This window comes from Gopherus evgoodei, chromosome 1, assembly GCF_007399415.2.
Source record: "Gopherus evgoodei ecotype Sinaloan lineage chromosome 1, rGopEvg1_v1.p, whole genome shotgun sequence".
NCBI lineage: Eukaryota > Metazoa > Chordata > Testudines > Testudinidae > Gopherus > Gopherus evgoodei.
Genome location: NC_044322.1, coordinates 97,602,306 through 97,627,363, shown reverse-complemented (window position 1 = coordinate 97,627,363; position 25,058 = coordinate 97,602,306). Strand labels below are relative to the sequence as shown.

The following is a 25,058-nucleotide window of genomic DNA, read 5'->3' as shown; positions in this document are numbered from 1 at the left end:
CTGCTCTGGTATGTCTGTAGAAGGGGTGGTGTCCCATCTCATTTTTCTTTTATAGTAACCCTAATAAGCAAATATATTCTTATGCTCATTTGTTCAAGATTTTACTCGATGTAATACATCAAAGTTTGTCAAGAAACTGTAAAAACAAAAAAAAAACAAATTTAGCCTACAGTAAATTTGAATGTAATCTAGGCAGGCCCTTGTTTGTGTTTTATCTTTTTTTTATTATTTCTCTCAGTTGTAATATTTACAAGAATACTTCTTTACATGCAGCACAAGGTTTCTCACCCCCAGCCCATGGACTGCCATTGGTGTATCTTCCATCAGTGTAGTCTCTTGGAAGAATGTCTCATTACCGTGCAAGTGTAACTAGCTCTGAACTCAAGACCAGTGTTACAAAATGTCTCAGAACATACCCATCACTGCAGCAGATATAGTTCATAACAGTTGACAAGATACCGACCATCATACTGAGTTGTATTTTTGTGAAAGCTGTGGATTCAAATGTAGTAACTTTTTAATATGATAGATAAAAGACACTAGTTTATACTTCCAATGTGGTGGACTCAATAAGTCTTTCCATACCTAGCTTCTTAATAATTGAGAAAATTGGTGGCAATTTCATTTGAGCTATGTTTAGAGGTTCCACTATTGACCAAAGCTTCTCAATTCACTAACTGCAGGCAGGATTTCCATTGTACAACTTCTTTCAGTTGGACCTGTTGGGCTGGTTTTCTTTGCATTGAATTGGATCTGAATTATTAACATTACTGCAATAGTCTAAATACAAAAGTTACTGAAATCTCATAACATTATGTCAAACAGTATCACATGCCACTTTTCAACAGCAACTTGTTCCTTAATTCCAGAAAAACTTGACCTCTGGAACAATTGATTTTTTTTAAACCTCAAACTAAATTATCTCTTAGATTTAGCCTGCATATTAATATTGATTGCTTTTTAAAGCACTGTTTGATAATCTTTTTCACTTTAACTAACTGTAGCTGACATGTACAATTATGTTTAATCTGTGTTCAAAGATCCTTCTGTGCTTGATCTTTTGCCACATGGGTTATATGGCTTAGTATCAAGATTTCCCGTCATCTCTCCACTAGCTAGCCTCACAAGACTGTATTGTCCCGTTTAAGAAATCTGAACTATGAGATATCTAAAACAAGTTTGAACTATGAGATATCAAACACAACTCAGTATGAAATTCTTCTCAGAAGTTAGGTGATTTCTTATCGTACACAATAAAGCTTTCCAAGTTTTTTAAAAAGCAAGGTATTAATCACAGAACTGACTAAAGTCTAAGGACCAGATCCCCAGTAGGTGGAAATTGACATAGCTCCATTGAAATCAAATGAAGATTTTCTTGGGATTTGATTCTGCAAGCTGCAGATCTAATAGCATCCTGCATCTTGCAGGATCAGGCCTATAAACAGGAAGCTAAGAATAGGCATGGCATAAATATGAAAGGCAGAGCATTCTCCTGTTCCCTTTCTTGTTTCTCCACAGAAAACTAATTTTAAAATGTAATTTGTGACACTGTTTTAGCTTTTCTGTTTTTAAGATATTGAAGGTATCATAGTGTTCAGTAACAAAAGCTGTACTGCTCTGATAAATTATGATTTATAGTAGAGATACTCACATTTTGAGACAAAAAGGACTGTACTGAAAACTGAAACCATCATTCATGCATTTAAATTATATCAAAATTAAACAGTCATCATATCTGTATCTACATTAAAACTCCTAGATAGACTAAAAGAAATTGCATGTTCATTGTCACCATCAGTAAAAAGCTGCCGCTGATCAGTTTTATCCTTGCTAGGGCCGGCTCCAGTGTTTTGCCTCCCCAAGTGCGAAGAGGAAAAAAAAAACAACCACGATCCGCTTCATTCTTCCACAGCAATTTGGCAGCAGGTCCTTCCCTCTGAGAGGGACTAAGGGACCTGCTTCCAAATTGCTGCCCAAGACCCGGATGTGCTGCCCCTTTCCATTGGCCGCCCCAAGCACCTACGTCCTGTGCTGGTGCCTGGAGCCGTCCCTGATCCTTGCCCTGTAGTTGTGGCAGAAGGACAGGGTACGTTCTATTGAGACATTTTGAAAGTGTCCATCGCATTAGCCTTCAGGTTCCATGTGGGATGCTTTAGGTTGTGTTTTGGCCTTGCATGGAATTTACTGTCTCCTGTTCCTATAGGTTTGAATTCAAACACCTTTTGTTATCCATCTATTTTCCATTCCCCATTGGAATCCTTTTCTCTTAATTTGGTAGATAGAAAGATTCCCATATTTACAGCTAAAAATCCAGATCTTGTGTATTTTTTGCAGTTAGTTCATATTTTAGATCTGTACTATATTTGTCAAACTGTACTGACACTGAGAAGGCCAGAGTTAAGACATGGCCCAGTAGTTTGTGAAGCTAGTGTGCTGTTGCTGCTGAGATGTAGAGGTATCTGTTGTAATTCATAATACTCTGTTATTTTGTAGAGGTACAAAACACATTTAAGGTGATGGCACAGAGGTACTTGTCAAAGTCACAGTGAAAATATACTAGATGGCATTTCAGTTTGTGTATCAAAGAGAGTACAGATTCCAGTTTCAGGGCAGATAAAACAATAATGATTATTGGCCCAAAAGCATTAACCAGTATGCAGAACATTTTAGCCAACAAAAGGTTTTTAAAGATCTGTGCACATATATTGGTTGTATTTGCCTAATTTTGTACTCTGTTGCTCTCACCTCAGTACTCAGCATGGCTATGCAACTCAATAATTCATGAATCATCAACTCTTATGGCCTAAAAGATCCAGCATGCAAATACTCACAGTAATATACTCATGTATTTGCATGCCTAAACTTTATCTTCACTGGGTGGAAATACTGGGTTCTACAGGGCTCTTTAATCTAGTGGGAAAAGGTACACAAGAACCAGTATCTGAAAGTTGAATGCAGACAAATTCAAATCAGAAATCAGGCACAAATGTTAACAGTGAGGGTGTTTAACTGCTGGAACAAACTACCAAGGAAAGTGGAGGATTCTCTTTCTCTTTTTGATGGTTTCATATCAAGACTGGTTGTCTTTCTGGAAGATTTGCTTTAGTCCAACACTAATGGTTCATCATTTGCACCTGACAAGAGAGCTCTAAAAATGTCACTAGATTTTAATATTAAAATATAATTGAATATTAACAGTGTTTTGCATATTTTGGGATACTAGTCAGACCTACTCTAGACATTAGAAGCCTAGCATCCTAAATATGCAATACATGAAGTTTTTATTCAATTACAGTTTTGCCTAGCTCCATTGCAGTCAATAACTACACTGGTATGCAATAACTGACCTGTAACTAGTAAAATTTGTTCTGACTTGGGTTAGACTTATGAATTGTGGCCAAATAATGATCTTCTTTATACATTTTGTGGCTTTGTTGGAATTCACATTGTACCATTGTTCCCCTTCAGCCAAGTTGCTTTGGTTATCCACTCAGCATTTTCTTCATTGTCATCAATGAGTTCTGTGAAAGATTCTCCTACTATGGAATGCGAGGTAACTTCCTTTTCAATCTTCACTTGGTTTTGGTTTCAGTTACTGATTATCACCTCCCTAACAGATTGTTTTGTTCCGCCTTGTAGCTGTGCTTGTTCTGTACTTCAAATATTTTCTCCACTGGGATGATAACCTATCTACAGCCATCTACCACACATTTGTTGCTCTGTGCTATTTGACTCCAATCCTTGGAGCAATCATTGCTGACTCCTGGCTGGGAAAGTTCAAGTGAGTGCTTATTTAAAAAGCAAAATAATCAACTGAAGGCATGACTGAAAAAAGCAATGAAATTCCAACTGTTGCTTTAGGGAAAGAGTGTTTCAAACCACTTTCAGGATTCAAGAATACTCTGTCAGGAGCTGGTGTTCGTGAATTCAGATTTGTAGAGAGGCTTCAAGTTTTAGTAGATTTTACTCAGAACTGGAAGTGAGGAAAAGCTTCAGTCACTGACAGAAATATTCATTGGAGCAAAGAGAGTGTGAGAATGACTCAGGTAGGGCACTCACCAGTGAGGTAAGAGACTCAAGTTCTAATTCTTTTGTTGAATATTTAATTATTTATACACAGTAGAACCGCTTCAACAGGAGAGCCCTGCCCCAGACTGCTGCATAGCCCAGCACTCACCTTTGAAGTGGGAAACCTCACATTCAAATCCTCTCTCTGCCTCAGGCAGAGGGTAGATTTAAACCTGGGTCTCCTGGGTGAGTACTCTAACCAGTAAACTAAAGATTAAAAGAGTGGGAGGGCATCTCTGTTGTCATTGTCTTTTGTGGGGGGTAGTTATGCTTTGAGCATGACTACCTGATCAGGCCCTGAAGGCAAAATAGTCTGGGAATACATCGTTTCTGGTCCCACTGAAGCTTAGGAATTAGTTAGGCACCAATCTACTGGTTGGTGTCAAGATTTAGTTAGCTGTGTTCATGCCCAGCCACTGAAACTTAGGCTCTTTGAAGAAACAGAGGTATCTATAGCAGCAGTGGGCAAACTTTTTGGCCCAAGGTCCACATCTGGGTGTGGAAATTGTATGGTGGGCCATGAATGCTCATAAAATTGGGGGTTGGGTGCGGGAGGGGGTGAGGGCTCTGAGTGGGGGTGCAGGCTCTTGAGTAGGGCCAAAAGTCAGGAGTTCAGGATACGGGAGGGGGTCCGGGCTGGGGGAGGGTGTTGGGGTGCAGGAGGGTGGTCTGTCTGGCTGTGTGGGCTCTGGGCTGGGGCTGGGGATGAGGGGTTGGGTGTGCCGGAGGGTGCTGCGGGCTGGGACCAAGGGGTTTGGAGGGATCAGGGCTGGGTCAGGGGACTGGGGCACAGGAGGGAGTCAGGGATGCAGGATCCAGGTGGCACTTCCCTCAAGGAGCTCCCAGAAGCAGTTGCGTTTTCCCCTCCAGCTCCTACGCAGAGGGCAGCCAGGCAGTTGTGCACGCCACCCCGTCCGCAGGCATCACCCTTACAGTTCCCATTGGCTGTGGTTGCAGGCCAATGGGAGTTACAGCAGTGGCACTTGGGGCAGAGGCAGCGTGTGGAGCCCCCTGGCTGCTCCTATGTGTAGGAACCAGAGGGAGGACATGCTGCTGCTTCCGGGAGCCGTGTGGTGCCATGGCACGTGCAGAGCGGCTCAAGCCCCTGACCCTGCTCCGTGGCTGGAGCGCCAGAGCAGGGCAAGCCCTGGACCCTGATTTCTGGCTGGAGCTCAAGGGCTGGATTAAAATATCTGAAGGGCTGGATGAGGGCCCCAGCCCATAGTTTGCCCATCCCTGATCTATAGGGTTATGTGGCATCCAAGCAGAAGGTTGTGATTGCCTGTTGCACCTAAATGTTGGACTTAGAGGTCTAAAGTAGCACTTGTGTCCTCTTTGTGAATTCCACCCTTCAACTTTTAACTCATTTATCAAAACCATGGTTTAGGATTCTGTGTTTTTAGTACAGTAATTGATTTATATCAGATTGCCAACGCTGTTTAAATCCATGATCTTGCAAAAGCTTACTATGAGATCAATGGGACTACTCTGTTGGAACCTAAAATTTGAGTCTTGGCAAGTGGGAATAATATCAAACTTTTTATTTACTTCTAAAATATGCTTTTGGTTAATTTTTGAAGCAAAAAACTACTACTGTAAAGTTCATGAGGAAGGTTAACAGACAGGACTGTGCGGAGGTTAGCCAAAGTACTAATAATTATAGCATTAATATCATGGAGATTCTATCCTCAAGTAACCCATCTGCTGTACCTGTACACTATCACTTTGTGGGAGTACCCTCAGGGACTTTCTCCATACTCTGTTGGACAGGGAGCTCTAGTCTGTGGAAGAGGATACATAGCATTTTTGCAATGTGCTGTACATACATGCAAATCATACAGAACCAATTGCATAAATCTGGGATGGCCAAACTGTGGCTTGTGAGCTGCATGGAGCTCATGGAGCGCCCCCAGGGTACCCGCCCATTCTTCACCTACCACACTCGGGGGGGGGAGGGGGTCGGGAGCGTGGAACCTCTACCTTGAAGTGGGTTGGTGGGATTAAGGGCTTCTGCCCAACAGGAAGGGGACTATTAGGGCTTCAGCAGGAGTGGGGGGGGTATTACGCCTGCTGGGGCTCAGGCTTCAACAGGAGTGGGACAGAAGCCCTGAGCCCCAGCAGTGGTGCCCCGGCTCTTGAACTTCTGAAGATTGTCATGTGCAGCTCAGAAGGTCAGTAAGTTTGGCCACCCCTGACATAAATTGTCTCTCTATTACTTACAGGGCCCTTACCGCTGTAGTATCTGAGACTCCCAAATAAAGAACAGCAACAAGATTTTCTCACTGTCAGCTCAGACAAAATCACACTCCTATCTGAAATGTTTTTCCCATTGCTGTTAAGACTAATACCCAAAATTATTATAACTGACAGAGATTAGAGAAAAATGTATATGTTTGTGGATTTGTACTAAGAACACATACAGCAGAACATTTAATCACATGTTTAAGTCCCACTGGAAGTTAAAGTAAAGAACATGTTTAAGGGCTTTGTGAAACAAGAATGGACGCACGTTTAAAGTTATGAGTTTCTTGATCACACAACAATATGCACACACATTTGGTGCTACCGTCAGCACTACTATCCTGATGCTAGTCTTGAATTTTATATATATGCAAGCAAGGTATATATATGCAAGCAAGAAGCAGGCTAGAGTTAACGAGGTTATCTGGTTTCTCCTCCCTTGGTTTTCACACCTCAGCTGCTAGAAGAGGGCCTCATCCTCCCTGATTGAACTAACCTCGTTATCTTTAGCCTGCTTCCAAACTAACACAGCTACCCCTCTGATACTTGACACCATGCAAGGCACTGCATTTAGCCGTATGGAGTGGAAATCCATCAACCTCATGAAGAATACAGACAGATATCATCTTCCTTTCCAAATGCAAACGGATGGACATCATACCAAATGGACTAAAGGTAAAAAATCCACTGCTATCTATATACTACACAGACCACAGTGATTATGCCATACTCTATCAAAGAAACTGAGGAACCACCTGATCAGCATCCTATACAGCAAACAGGAAAACATCAAAAAAGAGCTCTCCAACCTGGAGACTCTCATAAATAACCACTTCACTAAAATAAAACAGGAGATCTACATTACTCACTTCACCTCTCTATAAAGGAAAAAGGACTGTAAGCTGTCTAAACTCCTACCTGCCACATGGGGCCACAACCGTGGTACCCCTAACCCACCCAGTAATATCGTCAATCCAACCACACACTCAGCCCAGAAGAAAAGTCGGTCCTATCTCGGGGACTATCTTTCTGCTCTGCCACCCCCACTAACATGATACAGTTCTGCGGCGATCTGGAAGCCTACTTTCGCCATCTCCAACTCAAAGAATACTTTCAGGATAACACTGAACAGCCCACTGATACACAGTTACCCTCTCACCAACAGCACAAGAAGAAAAACTCCAAATGGACTCCTCCTGAGGGTCAAAATGACAGTCTGGACCTAAACATAGAATGCTTTTGCCAACGTGCATAGGCAGAAATTGTGGAAAAACAACATTGCTTGCCTCATAACCTAAGTCATGCAGAACGCAATGCCATCCACAGCCTCAGAAACCACCCTGACATTATAATCAAAGAGGCTGATAAAGGAGGTGCTGTTGTCATCATAAACAGGTCTGACTACCAAAAGTAGGCCGCCAGACAACTCTCCAATACCAAATTCTACAGGCCACTTTCCTCAGATCCCACTGAGGAATACACCATCTACTCAGGACACTCCCTACACAAACACCGGAACAAATCAACATACCCTTAGAGCCCTGACCAGGGTTATTCTATCTACTACCCAAGATCCACAAACCTGGAAATCTTGGACACCCCATCATCTCGGGAATTGGCATTCTCACTGAAGGACTGTCTGGATATGTGGACTCTCTGGTCAGACCCTGTGCCACCAGCACTCCCAGCTATCTCCATGACACCACTGATTTCCTGAGGAAACTACAATGCATTGGTGACCTTCCAGAAAACACCATCCTAGCCACCATGGATGTAGAGGCTATCTACACAAACATCCCACACACAGATGGAATACAAGCTGTCAGGAACTGTATCCCTGATGATGCCACAGCACAACTGGTTCCTGAGCTCTGTGCCTTTATCCTCACACACAAGTATTTCAAATTTGATGACAATATATACCTCCAGATCAGTGGCACCGCTATGGGCACCCGCATGGCCCCACAATATGCCAACATTTTTATGGCTGACCTGGAACAACGCTTCCTCAGCTCTCGTCTACTCACGCCCCTTCTCTACCTTCGCTACATTAATGATATCTTCATCATCTGGACCTATGGGAAGGAGACTCTGGAAAAATTCCACCACTATTTCAACAGCTTCCACCCCACCATCAACCTCAGCCTGGACCAATCTACATGGGAGGTCCACTTCCTGGACACCGCGCTGCAAATAAGTGATGGTCACATTACCACCACCCTATACCGAAAACCTACCGACCGCTATGCCTACCTTCATGCCTCCAGCTTCCATCCCGGGCACACCACACGATCCATTGTCTACAGCCAAGCACTGAGGTACAACCGCACCTGCTCTAACCCCTCAGACAGAGACCAACATCTTCAAAACTCCACCAAGCATTCTCAAAACTACAATACCCGCACGAGGAAATAAGGAAACAGATCAACAGAGCCAGACATATACCCAGAAGCCTCCTACTGCAAGACAAACCCAAGAAAGAAACCAACAGGACTCCACTGGCCATTACATACAGTCCTCAGCTAAAACCCCTCCAATGCATCATCAGAGATCTACAACACATCCTGGACAATGATCCCACACTTTCAGAAGCCTTGGGTGGCAGGCCAGTCCTCGCCCACAGACAGCCTGCCAACCTGAAGCATATTCTCACCAGTAACTGCACACTGCACCATAGTAACCTGACTCAGGAACCAATCCATGCAACAAACCTCAATGCCAGCTCTGTCCACATATCTACACCAGCGACACCATCACAGGACCTAACCAGATCAGCCACACCATCACCGGTTCATTCACTTGCACGTCCACCAATGTAATATACGCCATCATATGCCAGCAATGCCCCTCTGCTATGTACATCGGTCAAACTGGACAGTCTCTACGGAAAAGGATAAATGGACACAAATCAGATATTAGGAATGGCAATATACAAAAACCTGTAGGAGAACACTTCAACCTCCCTGGCCACACCATAGCAGATATTAAGGTGGCCATCCTGCAGCAAAAAAACTTCAGGATCAGACTTCAAAGAGAAACTGCTGAGCTTCAGTTCATCTGCAAATTTGACACCATCAGCTCAGGATTAAACAAAGACTGTGAATGGCTTGCCAACTACAAAACCAGTTTCTCCTCCCTTGGTTTTCACACCTCAACTGCTAGAAGAGGGCCTCATCCTCCCTGATTGAAGTAACCTTCTTGCTTGCAAATATATACCTGCCCCTGGAGATTTCCACTGGATGCATCCAACGAAGTGGGTATTCACCCATGAAAGCTCATGCTCCAAAACGTCTGTTAGTCTATAAGGTGCCACGGGACTCTGCTGCTTTTCTTTAATTTAATTAAGTAATATAATTAAATTGTGTATTTTGCTTAAGCAGAGACTACTTTTAAAAATATCAAAAGTATAACTGGTTTGGGATAAATTGTTTATTATTCAAGAAATGTTTTGATATATTTACAGTATCTTGTGATAAGATTCTCATAGCTATTTCATAGTGAATTTATTCATCCTGTTTATTCTAACCAATTATCTTTCTGCCTGAAATATTTCGTGAACTAGAAAGAAATCTGAGTTAGCTGTGCAGTTAAAAAACATATTTTCTGTCTTCTTACTTTACAACAGGACCATTATCTCCTTGTCCATTGTTTATACCATTGGACAGGCGATCATGGCAGTAAGTTCCATAAATGACATGACAGACTATAACAGGGATGGAACTCCTGATAACATTCCATTGCACATGTAAGTTGCATTACACATTCTGTCTTCCAGATTAATGCATGATGGAATAATTTAGTTCTTTAATTTACTGTACTTGTTGCTTTAATTGTCTAATGATCAACCTCTCCTTATTTACTGCTACTTTTATAAGGAAGCTGTCATATCCAGGTTATATGATAGCTGTAATGTGGCAAAGAATACTGAAACCTATATTGATCTGCTGCTTAAAAACCTGCCCTAGAGCAACTTGAATTTACACAATCAATTTCCCCAAGATTGAATAGTTTTAGAGAAGAGAACCTGTGTAGTTCACTACTTAAACAGTTCTTCCTTTTATTTTTATGCACCTGAAAAGTTTCACAGGATGTGTGCAAAACTCAAACCATACTGATTTCATTTAATTTAAGTGAGGCAGTCATTTACCTCAAGGCAGATCTCTTTCATTCAAATTTTATTTTAAATCTCAGCTCTGTAAGAGAATGATCACAAAGGCAGACTAACTCTACATTGAGTATGAACTATACGTTTTATGAGTTTTGCTAGTCAGACTACAGATTTTCATCACTGCACAAGGTTTGTGCAAAAGAGGTTCTCTGAAACTTTGTAGTTAATAAAATATCCTATTTTACTTTCATCTGATTTTGGAGCTGGAATTTTAACATCCAGAAATATGTTATGCAACATATGACACCATTCACATTGCTTCATAAAACGACACCTTGATTTCCAAGGAAAGTATATCATACTCCTGAATAAAATAGAGTATTTCTCCCAGATAAACGAGCCAAGAAAGAATATCTTAAGAACAAACTAAAGTTCATTACTTTATCTTTGCTTTCTGGCACAGCACATCCCTCGCCTGCACTGCTTCCTGCCGCCCTCATTGGTCTGGGATGGTGAACCGCGGCCAGTGGGAGCTGCGGTCCACTAAACCTGCTGACAGGGCAGGTAAACTAACTGGCCTGGCCCACCAGGGTGCTTATCCTGGTGAGTCGCGTGCCAGAGGTTGCCGACCTCTGTGCTAGAGACTGTCCTGCACTTCCAGGACAGAAAGCACGGGCCAGGATAAGCAGGGACAAAGATGGTTTTATGTCACCTTTCTACTGCCTGCATTCTGGGCTGCTGCAGGGCCTGAAATGGCCCCATATAAGGTAGCTCAGCCCCAGGAGCTGCTTTAAGTTACGGCAGCTTTGCCTGAGCTGCCTATAAGCTCTCTGAAGTTCAGAATCTCCACAGTGCTTAGTGCTACAATTGCACCTTCATCCCTCATGCACCACCTTGTGTCCCAGGCCCCAGCATGCCCTCCAAGCTGGTACATCTAATCGGGGCAGTGTAGGGCTGCTTAACTCAGCCCTATGCTCTTCCTACACTAGGATAATTCTTCTCCAGCCCATTGCATTTCCTTCAAGCCACCCCAGTGGCATATATAGTCCAGATACCGGTCAATGACATTTTTAAATGTTATGACACAGTTAAGAATTCCTTTGTTTAATGCTGTTGCTGTTAGCAAGCATGGGCATTTCTCCTTGTGTGATGTTCCTTTACCTATAGTAAAGTAAACTGACTTTACTTACCTATACTAAAGTAAACTGAGTGACATTTTCTCCCTTCCCTAGTGGTCTGTCTATGATTGGCCTGATCTTAATTGCTTTTGGTACTGGCGGAATCAAGCCCTGTGTATCAGCATTTGGTGGAGATCAGTTTGAAGAGGAACAGGTAACAATATTTTTCAAACATAGCTGGACTCATATTTCATTTTTTAATAATAATAGATATACATCTTCAGGTTGTGCCCATTGCTCTGGTACTTGGGCGTCCAAAAGAAGATCTAGATCCTACTACAGTGTTCTCTACAAATACATACACTGTGTGATCTGTACTAAATATTGGGCGGACTCCAATCTTACACTGTAATTTAGGCCAGCAGAGTCTGATCTACATAATGCTGACTAACCTTGTTCTAAATAGTTCTTTTCAAATTTATTTTCTTACTCTCACTGCAGGAAAAACAAAGAAATAGATTCTTCTCTCTGTTTTATTTGTCTGTTAATGCCGGAAGTCTCCTCTCTACTATAATCACTCCAATTCTCAGAGGTAAACTTGCACTGTTGTTGTCTACAAACTGGTTAAACAGCATAGCAAAAAAGAATAAGGCAGTGGGCTGGATCACTTCTTGGATTAGTAGTGGATAAGGGTATTTTAGTTTTAGGCAACTACTCTGAGTCCACCCAGAAGTCATTACCATCTGATGGCTTATGAGACATGTTTATAGTTTGTTTATTTCTAATATAGAAATGTCAATATTGCAAAACCTCACTGTCCTAGTTCATGCTAATGGGCATCTTTCTTGGTGGTCTCAGAGAGGCTAAAAATTGAATGACCATGGAGACTGCGCTACTTTCACGCCCGATAGGAAGATGGGGAAGCCAGCACTGCTGCTGTGACTCTTGTAGCTCAAAGAAGGCTTTGTTATACAGTGATATTTAACACATCATCTTTTAAATCACCACTAAAATCATCAGAAAAGGAGAGGAAAATAATATCATTAGATTTCTCTATTTTGTGAGGGGAAAAGGGAAAGAAGGAAGCTTTTTATTCAGAGGCTTAAGGGTATTACAGAAGATGCACATATACATAACATATAGTCCCATACACACTTAAAATATACAACAAATTAAGTCAAAATTTTACTACTATCAAAATGGAAGCTTTTATGTGTTCTAATTATAAAGGTCTCATTGATTTTTCTTTAATGGAAGTGGTGTCCTGCTAAATGTAAAACAAATTCTAAATCATCAGTATCTGGGTTCATTCCTTAATAAACTGTACATGATTAAATATACTTGTTTTTCTGTCCTTTCTTTCTATGTTTAACTCTGATTACATAGTGTAGTAACTATACACACATGTACACACATACATCTGTAAGTGGAGTATGTGTTGCATTGTATGATGGATTATAGATTTTATTGGCATGACTTTGGAATGGCTGCTTTCTCAAGAATGGCAAAGCCACGAGAGAAATATACAAATGATCCCAAATAAATGTAGCTCAGACTTGGACCTTTCGATTTCTGGCATTCTATTCCAGTTTGTTGCTGTCATTTTATTATGAGTTAACTCAATTTGCTATCCTTCCTAGGAGAGATGGCAGATGAGCATATGAAAAAATATGAGACCCTTCTTCTCTGGTATATCACTGAAAATTCCTTCTGTGGTTTGAACAGAAAGAGTCAACCAAAAGATGAAAGATAGGACTTTATTTAATGGTTTGACTGGAAGGCTGACTAAACTGTCAGAGCAAGACAAATTAGTTGCTAGCACGCTAGTATACTCCTAGCTAAATTTTATAGCTTCAGTGCTAGCTGACACTGGTATACAAAACTCTGTCTAATGCTTTTTAATTCCTTCAGGAGAAGAATGTGGAATTTACACCAAACAACAGTGTTACCCACTGGCCTTTGGAGTGCCTGCCGCACTCATGGCTGTTTCATTGAGTATGTTGCATGTTTTCCATTTTATTTTTTGCATAAATTCTCTTTATTACATTGGCGACTTTTTATACGAGAAGGGGAAATAAGACTATTTGCTTAGAAATGTGGAGTTAAAGGGGGAGGCTGCCATGTTCTTTATAATCCAGGATTCCTGATGTAGCATTGGCATAACCGCCGATTAACGCCATACAGATAAATATATTTGCATGGTAGAGAGCTCCATATATTGTAATTGTTTGGGTGTGCTGCTGCAGTCTAAAAAGGTAAAATATAAATATACATTTATGTACCACTGATCAGGAGTTACATAGTATTATGGACAAGGTTCAAACTATGACAGAAATATTAAAGTAGAAACTTGATGGACTACATCTCCTCAGGTTACTAGTTGTGACTCCTTCACAATATCCCAACACCTGATCGGGGGTAAAAGAGTTCTCATATTAGAGATACAAATGAAGGGTTAGGCTTGATACCTTTGCTTTGGAAATAGCAGTCAAATCAAAATCTGATAATTAAGGATAAATTGTCTAATAAAAATAGTTTTACTGTTAAGGGTCAAATTGTGGCCTGGCCTGCATGGCAGTGCTAGGGCTTAAAGGAGTGCAAGATGTGTCCCCGTATGCCCCTGCACCAGCTACCTACATCATGGGTGATTGCAGCAGAGGAGAAGCAAGATCCACAGAGCTATTACATCCCTCTTCCTGCATGTGGATGGGAGTGGGCAGAGCCTTGTTTCCACCCCCCGCAATGTACATTGCTGTGCCAGCATGTCAGGGAGCCTGCTCTGTGCCTGCTATAGACCTGGTGCAGTTTATTCCCTTCCTGGAGCAGCAGGGGAACTCCCATGAGAGCTGCTCCAGAGGCAGCACAAGAAGATACTGCCCCTTATCTGTGTTCATGACAAAACCTCAAATAAACCCTAAATGTTCTGCATGACATAGTTTGCTTTACCTTATGTGATACCATTTGGAGCATTCACGGGCAGTAAATAAAGGTGAAAGCTTTAAATAAGGGAGGTTTTTCAAAGCTTTCATCAAATATCCAAGATTAAGATGAGCACGGAATAGAAATATATTAATACAGTAACTGCAGATGCATTGATGAAATATTGCATTGTCCTTCTGTATCTAACCATTTACTTGCTTATGAAAAACCACTGCATTTTATCAGCTGCACTGCTCAATAAGCATTGCAATACAAAGACCAAGGAATTATTTTGTTATAAGAAGCCTTTCAGAGTTCCACAGAGGATAAAATAGCTGCAATATCCAATAAACTTGCTCTTCCAAAATTACATCTTTAATTATAGGTTGTATTAGGGAAATACAGCAGGCCCAGACCTAAGGTCCCCATCTGTTTTGTTTTGTTTTTGTCCTTACTCAGGCAAACTGCCTACTCACTGAAGACAATAGATGTTTGCCTGAATAAGGACTGCATAAAAATCTGTTTAAAAATCTGATAAAGTATATTGGATTGATTAAAAATTAATTGTAAAATATGTTAATAACTGTGTTATTGCTCTTTACAGTGCTGTTTCCCACTCAGGCTTGGGTTGTTTTAACCGCTTTGTCATTATGTTTTGTATACCAAAGTATTTTCCTCTAGTTTCAGTCAATCCTGAAATGTTTTTCTGTTTACTTATTGTAGTGGTGTTCATACTTGGAAGCAAAATGTACAAGAAAGCTCATCCTCAAGGCAATATAATGCTCGAGGTTTCCAAATGCGTTGCAGTAAGTAATGCCAGACTACTCGAAAAGCGTGGCTGGACTTTTCAGATGGAGTTGGTCTTTATCACTTATTGATAATTTTATGACATTCATAAACTTTGTAGTTTGAAAACTGTTTATTCCATTTCAGTCAGGAGTAAAATTCCATCATAATGTTGCAATTTTTTCAGTCACAATTAATCTGATCTTTTGGTGTAAAAGAAGATTCTGAGTTTTTGAGACTCACTCTGATTTCTGTTTGTTTTTCTTAATTGAGCCTAATGAGTTGCATGACACACACACACACACACACACACACACACACACACACACACACACACACACACAATAAACTCTCCTGCGTTGACTTAATTTCAGATCAGCCACTTTTTAACAATCCATCTGCTAAGGTCTCTTAATTTCAGTAAATGTTAGTTATTATGTAGCTAGTTAGTTGTATTATCATGGTTCCTTGAGGCCTCAAACAAGATCAGGATACAACTGTGGTAGAGACTTCAGTGGGGCTTAATGCAGGTTCCTTCAATCCTGACCTGAAGTTATTCCAGGCCTGTGCTCCCCACATACAGGTCTGCCAGTGTAACTCTAGCACAGCTACATAATATTTGATGTTGGCATGAGGAATTCATTAGAAAATGCATATTAATATTTCATGTAAACAAAATGTCTCTTTAAAGTGTAATTCCACTCTGAAGAATTGCTGTGTAAAACTGAAACTATCTTCTTATTTTATTAAACATTGAAAGTGTACTCTGCAAAAACCTGTGTAGACAAGGCCTCAGAGAATTCCTAGTAGCACCCAGTTTTAAGAGGCACTACCTATTTTTCTGAATTGGTTTCCTCTAATATTGGGAACGTTTTCCTGAATCCAAGACATATGAGACATATAGCAGAACACTTCCTTTAAGTGTTTAAAACAGTTTCTTAGAAACATTCACCTTTTAATAATAATAATAATAATAAAAATAAATTTAAAGGAATATAAATTGATCTGAAAGACAGTTTCTCTTATGTCACTTTAACCTTGTAGTTACAAATATTTGTTGCGCCATGTTTAAATGGTATTCAGTGTAATTAATCCAAATTTATTAATGTTCTTTTCACAGTTTGCTGTCAAAAACAGATTTCAGCATCGCAGAAAACAGTTCCCCAAAAGAGAACACTGGCTGGACTGGGCTAGTGAAAAGTATGATGTAAGTATTATTTGGGTGTGCATGAGCATGTGTGCATGGATAGATAGATAATGCCTTCCTTTTTTCTTTTTTGTTCCATCTGCCTTGTTCACTAGTTATGCAACCCCATACCAAATACCAGGGGAGCTAATGCTCTGTCTGTCTACAGCAATCAGAAGCTAGTGTTCTAGCTAGATCTTACTGCTCTGGCAAGATAGGATGGTTACCATCATGGCTTAATGTAGCTTCAGATTGTCCTCCAGGTATCAGGGCTTTGTGCATGATCACATATTGCACTGAGGAAACTCTAGTGGGCTGAACATAAATGTATTTCTCTCTAAGAACAAATACTTAAAATTACCTGATAGCAGTTTCAATATGATAGCAAGTATTTTATCTCCAGGTAGATTTTATGGCCTTGATATAAACGATCCAGCTTCAAAATACACTTTGAATGAAAACACACAATATATATGATAACACATGCAAACAATGAACATTATGCTAATGAGAATTGTAGTCAATGCCCTATGGACTCCATGGTCATTAAATTTGTCAGAGAATTCACTCCTATCTGCAGAATTGTGCTCCAGAATCTAAGCTTACATTAAAAAAATATAAAGGGAGCAGTGTCAATGTGGCCTAGTGAATAGGGTATGGGTCTAGGACTTAGAAGACCTCGGTTCTGTTCCTGGTTATGCCACTGGTTTGACAGGGGGGATAGCTCAGTGGTTTGAGCATTGGCCTGCTAAACCCAGGGCTGTGAGTTCAGTCCTCAAGAGGGCCACCTCCAGGGTTTTTGCCACCCCCAAGCAGCAAAATAAATAAAAGCCACGATCACAATCAGCCTCTACCGCCACCGCTTCAGTCTTTGGCGGCAATTCAGCGGCTGGTCATTCCATCCAAGAGGGACTGAGGGACCCACTGCCAAATTGCCGCCAAAGAGCTGAACGTGCCGCACTTCTCCGTTGGCTGCCCCAAGCACCTGCTTGCTGGTCTGGTGCCTGGAGCCGGCCCTGCATTTTGGGATCTGGGGCAAAAAAAATCTGTCTGGGAATTGGTCCTGCTTTGAGCAGCGGGTTGGACTAGATGACCTCCTGAGATCCCTTCCAACTCTAATTAAAAAAAAATAAATCCTCAGTTGATGAAATTATCATAGGCCCCTCAAAACCAATGACCTGTAACGATTTACACCAGCTGAGGTTCCTAGCCTCCATGCTTTTGAAAACAATCTTGAAAATATGAACCATGTGTAACCAATGCAATAATGTGTTGCTTTGCACAAGTCCTTTATTATAATATTGCATCCCTTCATTGGTAATCCATACTGAGTTCAAAACTCCTTGTCATGGCTTTAAAGCCCTACAGCTATTCACCCCCAATCTATATGTCTCCTTTTAGGTGGCCTTCCACACTCCCTGATGATTTTTCAGTAGTGACACAAATCTCAACCTCCCTTCTGTCTCCTCTCTGATTCCTGCCTACATGACATCTTCCATGTAGCCCCTGTTCATTGAAAACGCTCCTCAAAACCTCCTCATCGTTCAAGTCCCTCTTAAAATTTTTTTTCTGAAACATCATCTATCAGAAATGAGATAAAAGAACACAAATTAACAAAAGCAAAATCTAGTTCAATGTAACCATCACATATATGTACAGACCTTACTGAGTAACAGTGGATTTTATTTCCATAACTCCTCTTGTCCTTTCACACGTTTTGTCCGTTTTTGTCCATTTGTTAAAAGACAGGGAACAAAGGGTAGGAATAAATAGTAAATTTTCAGAATGGAGAGGAGTGGTGTTCCCCAAGGGTCAGTCCTCAGACCAATCCTATTCAACTTATTCATAAATGATCTGGAGAAAGGAGTAAAAAGTGAAATGGCAAAGTTTGCAGATGATACTAAACTGCTCAAGATAGTTAAGACCAAAGCAGACTCTGAAGAACTTCAAAAAGATCTCACAAAACTAAGTGATTGGGCAACAAAATGGCAAATGAAATTTAATGTGGATAAATGTAAAGTAATGCACATTGGGAAAAATAATCCCACCTATACATACAATATGATGGGGGCTAATTTAGCTACAACTAATTAGGAAAAAGATCTTGGCATCATTGTGGATAGTTCTCTGAAGACATCGACGCAGTGTGCAGCGGCAGTCAAAAAAGCAAACAGAAGGTTAGGAATCATTAAAAGGGGACAGAGAATAAGGTGGAGAATATCTTATTGCCCTTATATAAATCGATGGTACACCCACATCTTGAATACTGCGTACTGCATACAGATGTGGTCTCCTCATTTCAAAAAAGATATACTGGCATTAGAAAAGGTTCAGAGAGTCCCATATGAGCAGAGATTAAAGAGGCTAGGACTTTTCAGCTTGAAAAAGAGGAGACTAAGGGGGGATATGATAGAGGTATATAAAACCATGAGTGATGTGGAGAAGGTGAATAAGGAAAAGTTATTTACTTGTTCCCATAATATAAGAACTGGGGGCCACCAAATGACATTAATGGCCAGCAGGTTTAAAACAAATAAAAGGAAGTTCTTCACACAGTGCATAGTCAACTTGTGGAACTCCTTGCCTGAGGAGGTTGTGAAGACTAGGACTATAACAGAGTTTAAAAGAGAACTGTATAAATTCATGGAGGTTAAGTCCATTACTGGCTATTAGCCAGAATGGATAAGGAATGGTGTCCCTAGCCTCTGTTTGTCAGAGGGTGGTGATGGACAGCAGGAGAGAGACCACTTGATCATTATCTGTTAGATTCACTCCTTCTGGGGCACCTGGTGTTGGCCACTGTCAGTAGACAGGATACTGGGCTGGATGGGCCTTTGGTCTGACCCAATACGGCCATTCTTATGTTATGTTCTTATCTTAACCTTAATTTAGGCCCCAGAAGTGCAAAGACTTACACATGTGCTTAACTTTAAAGGACTGTAAATAATTCCACTGAAGTCTAAAGCACTACTCACAATCTGTTAAGTTTAGCATGTGTCTAAGTCTTGCATGATCATGACCTTTGTTTCTAATGTGAATTAAAATATGATATGAATAGCAATAGTATGAATAAAATATGAATTAAGAGTAATAGTCTTAGTATATATATATATGTTTTATATATATATATAAACGTGTGGTTTTGTTGAATTTACCTATTTTTACCAACATATATATATATATATATAGATATATATATATATATTATATATTATATATATATATATAGATATATATATATATATATATATATATATATATATATATATGTATGTATTTTTTCACTGTTTCTTCATTATAGAAACGACTTATTACACAAACTAAGATGGTCTTGAGGGTACTTTTCCTGTATATTCCTCTCCCCATGTTCTTGGGGCACTTTTTGATCAGCAGGTAAGGTAGAAAAAAAGTGTAATGTTTTTTGCAAGTACATGTACAATTATATTCAGTTATTATGTTGGAAATCAGTGGGCAGAATTTATATTGGTGATAATGAAAATGGTACTTATGAATTACACATTCATATACTATACCTATTAAGTTATTTTATTTATCTGTCCTTGTTATATACTAGCTGCTGCTTGTAAAGTTTTAAGTGTATGATCAATTAATATTTCAAACATATATATTACAAAATAATCTAAATTGAACACGAGTGTCAGCAAAAATATTAAAGCTAAAATCCTCACCCTGGTTCCCGCTCTTACATGCTGGGTAAAAAAGACCAGAGCAGCATAAAAGGCCTCTAAAAGCCCCAGTCTGTCTGGGGGAGGATTCCACAGTGCAGACACTATGGAAGACAGCCATAAAAGCTGCCCTCCAAAGACCCCATTGCAGGTCCACATTTTCCTTTAGTAGTTCAGGATCAGACCTTTGTCAAAGAATGACAGAGAAGAAAGTACTCTAAGGAAAGTTTTTGTCTTCCTTTATTATTGATTCCCCACCCCTCTATTCTTCCCTTTCTAAAAACAATTCAGGAGTAACTAGAGCAGATTGCTTATTGTAGCATTTCATTATGACTTTGTTTTATTAAGGGATCAAGATGGACATTACAAGCCAAACAATGGATGGAAACTTTGTAGGTTATTTTAACTTCAACTTTTTAAAGAATTATTGACATTTCATTTGGTCTTATGCATTTTGTCAGTCTTCTAATATTAAAATATATTTTCCTTTTCTTTTCCTTAGGGAGCTATTCAGATCCAGCCAGACCAGATTGCAGGTACACTAACTAAATTTGTGATATTTTTAAATACTCTTCAAAGACTCTTTTTTTTGTATCACTATTTTAAAAAAGACTTTGGAAAGTGCTTAACTTCTTTTTCTGGATTTTTACATTCAACAGACGGTGAAACCCGATTCTGATTGTTGTTATGGTCCCCATTGTAGACGCTGTGGTTTATCCTTTAATTAAAAAATGCCACTTCAATTTCACGTAGTTGATTCATATGCCTGATTTAATATTTAGTGTGCATTTTATGATTTATCTTAAGGTGATGTGTTGATATTATTGTGACAGAGCAAGCTTTCACTAAGATAAGGAAATCCAAGGTGTAGAACTATTAATAATGAGTTAATATAAAAAAGGTATTTTATGTTATTGAAACAACTTAGGGCTTGACTACACTTGCAAGTTAGAGCGCATTAAAGCAGCCCTGGGAGCCTTAACTCCCAATCCGTCCACGCTGGCAAGCATGTAGTGCGCTCTGACGCCTCAGCTAACGCGCGTCCTGGTACCCTAACTCAGTGAGTGGAATAACATTGCTGCGCCTTGGCTCCAACACCTGGCATCAGTGTGAATGAGGTATTGCATTACGTGCGCTGATTGGCCTTCAGAAACGTCCATAATCTCCTTAAGTCAAGTGGCCCTCTTGTCATTGTTTTTGAATCGCTGCAGGAATGCGGATATGCCCTTTCAAAGCTCCATTTATGACAACCGGCATGCTTATCTGCTCCGAGACAAAGCAACCATTACTGTGGAATGCTGTGTGTGAGAGAGAGAGGTGGAGGGGGGGAAGAGGGTTGGGGTCTGCTGCTTTCTTACTGTGCTCTCCGAAGGCTGGTTTAACTCAAAGCGCTCTACATCTGCAAGTGTGGCCATGCCCTTAGTTGCAATCCTATATACAGCTCTAAGAACAAAGAGAAGGTGAACCCAGCTGCAGGGGGCAAACTACAGAGTGGAGATGAAATCCTGCCTCCCTTGAAGTCAATGCCATAAATGCAATTGACTTCAGGAGAACCAGGATTTCACCCTTGCTTGCTTCCCTCCTCCATTCTTTCTTTCTATTTTCTGTGATAAAAAATAGACACATACTTACTCCTATCTTGTGAGAGTATCTTTTTGCCTCAGAATGGGAGAAGCCAGATATACTTTCTGGTAGATTTTAGACTGCACCTTACGTTGTGAGTAGAGCTGGCCAGGAATTTTTTGATTAATCACTTTTTTGTAAAAAAAAAAAAAAGCCAGTTCAGTAAAACCTAAACAGTTAGCAGAGTAGAGTCAGGTTCAACAAATTTCCTGACTCAAGTAAATGTTAAGAAAAAAAATGTTGGAATTAGAGTGTCAAAGTTAAAATTTTCATTTTTATGAATCAAAATGACTACTTTCAAAATTTAAACTATTTATACTGAAAAAAATGTTGCAAAGAAGGGCAAATTTAAAACAAAAATTATCAAAACAGAATATTTTAATTGACCCAAAATGGTAAAAAAAATTTTTTTTGGTTCATAAGGATTTTTGAGATTTTAACTTTTTGCCCAGAACCAAGACAGGAAAACTTTTGAACTCTCAAAAATCTTAATGGAACAGGAAAACCATTTCCTCACAATCTTTAGCTGAGAGTGTTGCTATGTATATCTCCATGTAGCACCATCTGTTACTAGCAGTACAGCATGGATAGGAATGCAGTTTGGAAAGATGGAAAAGGTTCATTGACTGAAACAACTAAGAGAAAAGAGTACTTTTTTCCACTGAGTTAGCTCAATCAAGCTGGCTTAATAGAGTTTTCAAGTGTGTTAAGTTAGCTTGATTTGTGTTAACTCACTGAAAAAAAGAACTTTCCCCCTAAATCTAGATAATTCTATACACTATAAAATGGATCTCCCATTTTTAGGAGTCATTCTAGGTTAAGACTCAGTGTCAGGAAGACATAAAATTAGGCTAGAATTCAGCCAGATGCTCTCTCATAACTGAGTCTAGGAAGGGGTGATTCATTATAAAGACGTGATATGAATTTTGTTACTGGAATTTTTAATTAATTAATTAATTAATTTTTTACGGGGTTTCAAATTAAAGTTCCCTGTTTTGGGCATTTACAGTATATTCCTGAGTTTTTTCTCTGATTCTCTTGCTTTCCTCATTGATTTTATATAAGTCTAGAACCCACGTTTCTAGTACTACAACTGTGGTGTGCCCAAGAAACAGATGTATGGGCATAATTGATAAATTTAGTATCAAATAAAGAAATAGTAAGAGAAATTTAAAAATCAAACTTCCTGACTGTGTACTGTTCTTTTCTGACCCATTTATTACAGTTTGCTTTTATCCATTTATGAAAATTGTTGTGAGAATGTGAACTTCCCCTGTTGCAAACCTGCTGACCCTCCCATCCTCTTCCCACTAAGATTTTGATTACATCAGAGAGACATGTTTCATGTTCTTTACTGGAATGAAAATTTTACTTGGCTCCTTCATACATGGGCTCTCCACAGCCATCATTTGATGCCATAAATAGACTGGCAACCTTTGGCAGGTTCAGCCGATCATGGCTCCCAGTGGCCGCGGTTTGCCGCTCCAGGCCAATGGGGACGTCGGGAAGCGACAGCCAGCACATCCCTCGGCCCACGCTGCTTCACGCATGCCAAAAGTTGCTGATCCCTGCCCTAGACTCAGAGGAGGATCTAGCTTTTTTGCTACCCCAAGCACGGCAGTCAGGCAGCCTTCGGTGGCTTGCCTGCGGGAGGTCCCCGGTCCCGCGGATTTGGCGGCATGCCTGCAGGAGCTCCGCCAGTCCTGTGGATTCGGTGTACCTGCCACCGAATTCGCAGGACTGGTGGACCTCCCACAGGCATGCTGCCAAAGGCTGCCTGGAGTGCCGCTCTCGCAGGGCCACCAGGCCGCCCCACCACGGTTTGCGACACCAGGCGTTGCGCTTGTGAGCGCTGGTTGCCGCCGCTACCTAGACTGACTTTTATTGCCATGGTACTAAATTTAATAATTTCTTAAAATGTCATTAGACCTAAAAACCATATCTCTCTGAATTTTTTATTAGTTCAGTACTTTCAGATTTTAACATAGTAGTATATGCATAATAGTAAACTTCCTTTTGTACAGGCCATAACTATGCCCTTCTGTAGCTTTTTTTATTCTTTGCAGCATTAAATGAGTTAAATTCCCTTCTGAGTAAATCAGACTTTTAGGTCAACTGTGCAAACTTAATACTTGTTCAGATGATGCTAATCATAGAAATGAGCCATATAGATCTTGAGCAACAGATTATTAAATGGACTAGTGATGTAATTTCAAGGAGTCTACATTTCCCTAAAGGGTAACTGGAAACTAACACTGAGATTATGTAAGGCTTAAAAGAGTATTTTCTGTAAACCATATCAGTACTCACAGGGGATAAATATACTATCAATGGTCATCTTAAGTGCTCCATAGTGAAATGGAAACTCACAGCTGAATTTTGGATAATACTACTCCTAAAATTCATGTTTTTTGGTTGCTATGCTAGGCCCCTGAGGAAGATTACAGTTGGTATGTTTCTTGCATCTCTGGCTTTGTTGCTGCTGCACTGGTACAAGTGCAAATCGATGTAGGTTAAGCCGAACACACCAAATGATGATATTGCTATTTAGCTTTTTAATTACTGTACAGATTTTGGTGAGCGTGCAAATGGTCCCAAACCATGGCAATTAATTATTTCTTTCTATATGAATTAACCTAGAATGTTTTATAAAAATAGAGGGAAAGGCATGTATCGGTATATATGTGTCATAGAATATATGTGATCTATGATAAAATAATAAGCTAGAAGAGTTCCTTGACAGCTTATCTGTCTTTGTTATGGGTTTTAATTTTAATTGAAGTTCAACGTTAAAATCAGAAGACTTAGTTGTTTGGTTTGTTGAAGAATATATTGCACATCTGACCTTCTAGATTTGTTTTGAGTGGAGGGTAAGTGTGACACAACCCCAGAGCTATGTGATGTCACAAATTAAGAGTGAAATGCTGTTGATTTAATTGTGAATCCATTGGAATACACTGAGTTTTACTTTCAACACTGCTTGTTAAGATAAGATTAAAGGACTAGATCATCAGCTGGTGTAACTAATATAGTTCCATCTTGCTTTATGTCCTTTTTCAGAGGAGGGGGGAGACTTAAATAGCCCTATGCTGGCTTCGTATCCAGGGATGAACTTCACTCAAAATGATTAGCTATCTATAGAAATTTATAAAAAGACCAGAGTGCATTTTGTTATAGTGATATATGCAGACAATGGAAAAGAGGATAACATTAAAAGCTAGGTAGGGTAGAACTTGTGGAAGAAATGAAAATGCATATGGCTGTACTAAATCTAGTGCACACAGTTACAAAGGCCATTTTATCCACTAAAATGATGGCTTCTC

General features: G+C 40.0%; 1 protein-coding gene across 1 annotated transcript in view; it reads left to right on the top strand.

Annotated features, from left to right (window-relative positions):
* Positions 1-25,058, top strand: part of SLC15A1 (solute carrier family 15 member 1) — a 44,271-nt gene that overhangs the window by 3,806 nt on the left and 15,407 nt on the right. The window contains 16 exon segments of the mRNA XM_030545589.1: positions 3,469-3,553; positions 3,640-3,781; positions 9,935-10,054; positions 11,650-11,749; positions 12,037-12,127; positions 13,447-13,530; positions 15,178-15,260; positions 16,361-16,447; positions 19,728-19,796; positions 19,799-19,819; positions 20,461-20,482; positions 20,485-20,504; positions 20,615-20,652; positions 20,778-20,861; positions 24,163-24,203; positions 24,206-24,247. Of these exon segments, the coding sequence (XP_030401449.1) occupies positions 3,469-3,553; positions 3,640-3,781; positions 9,935-10,054; positions 11,650-11,749; positions 12,037-12,127; positions 13,447-13,530; positions 15,178-15,260; positions 16,361-16,447; positions 19,728-19,796; positions 19,799-19,819; positions 20,461-20,482; positions 20,485-20,504; positions 20,615-20,652; positions 20,778-20,861; positions 24,163-24,203; positions 24,206-24,247 (1,129 nt within the window).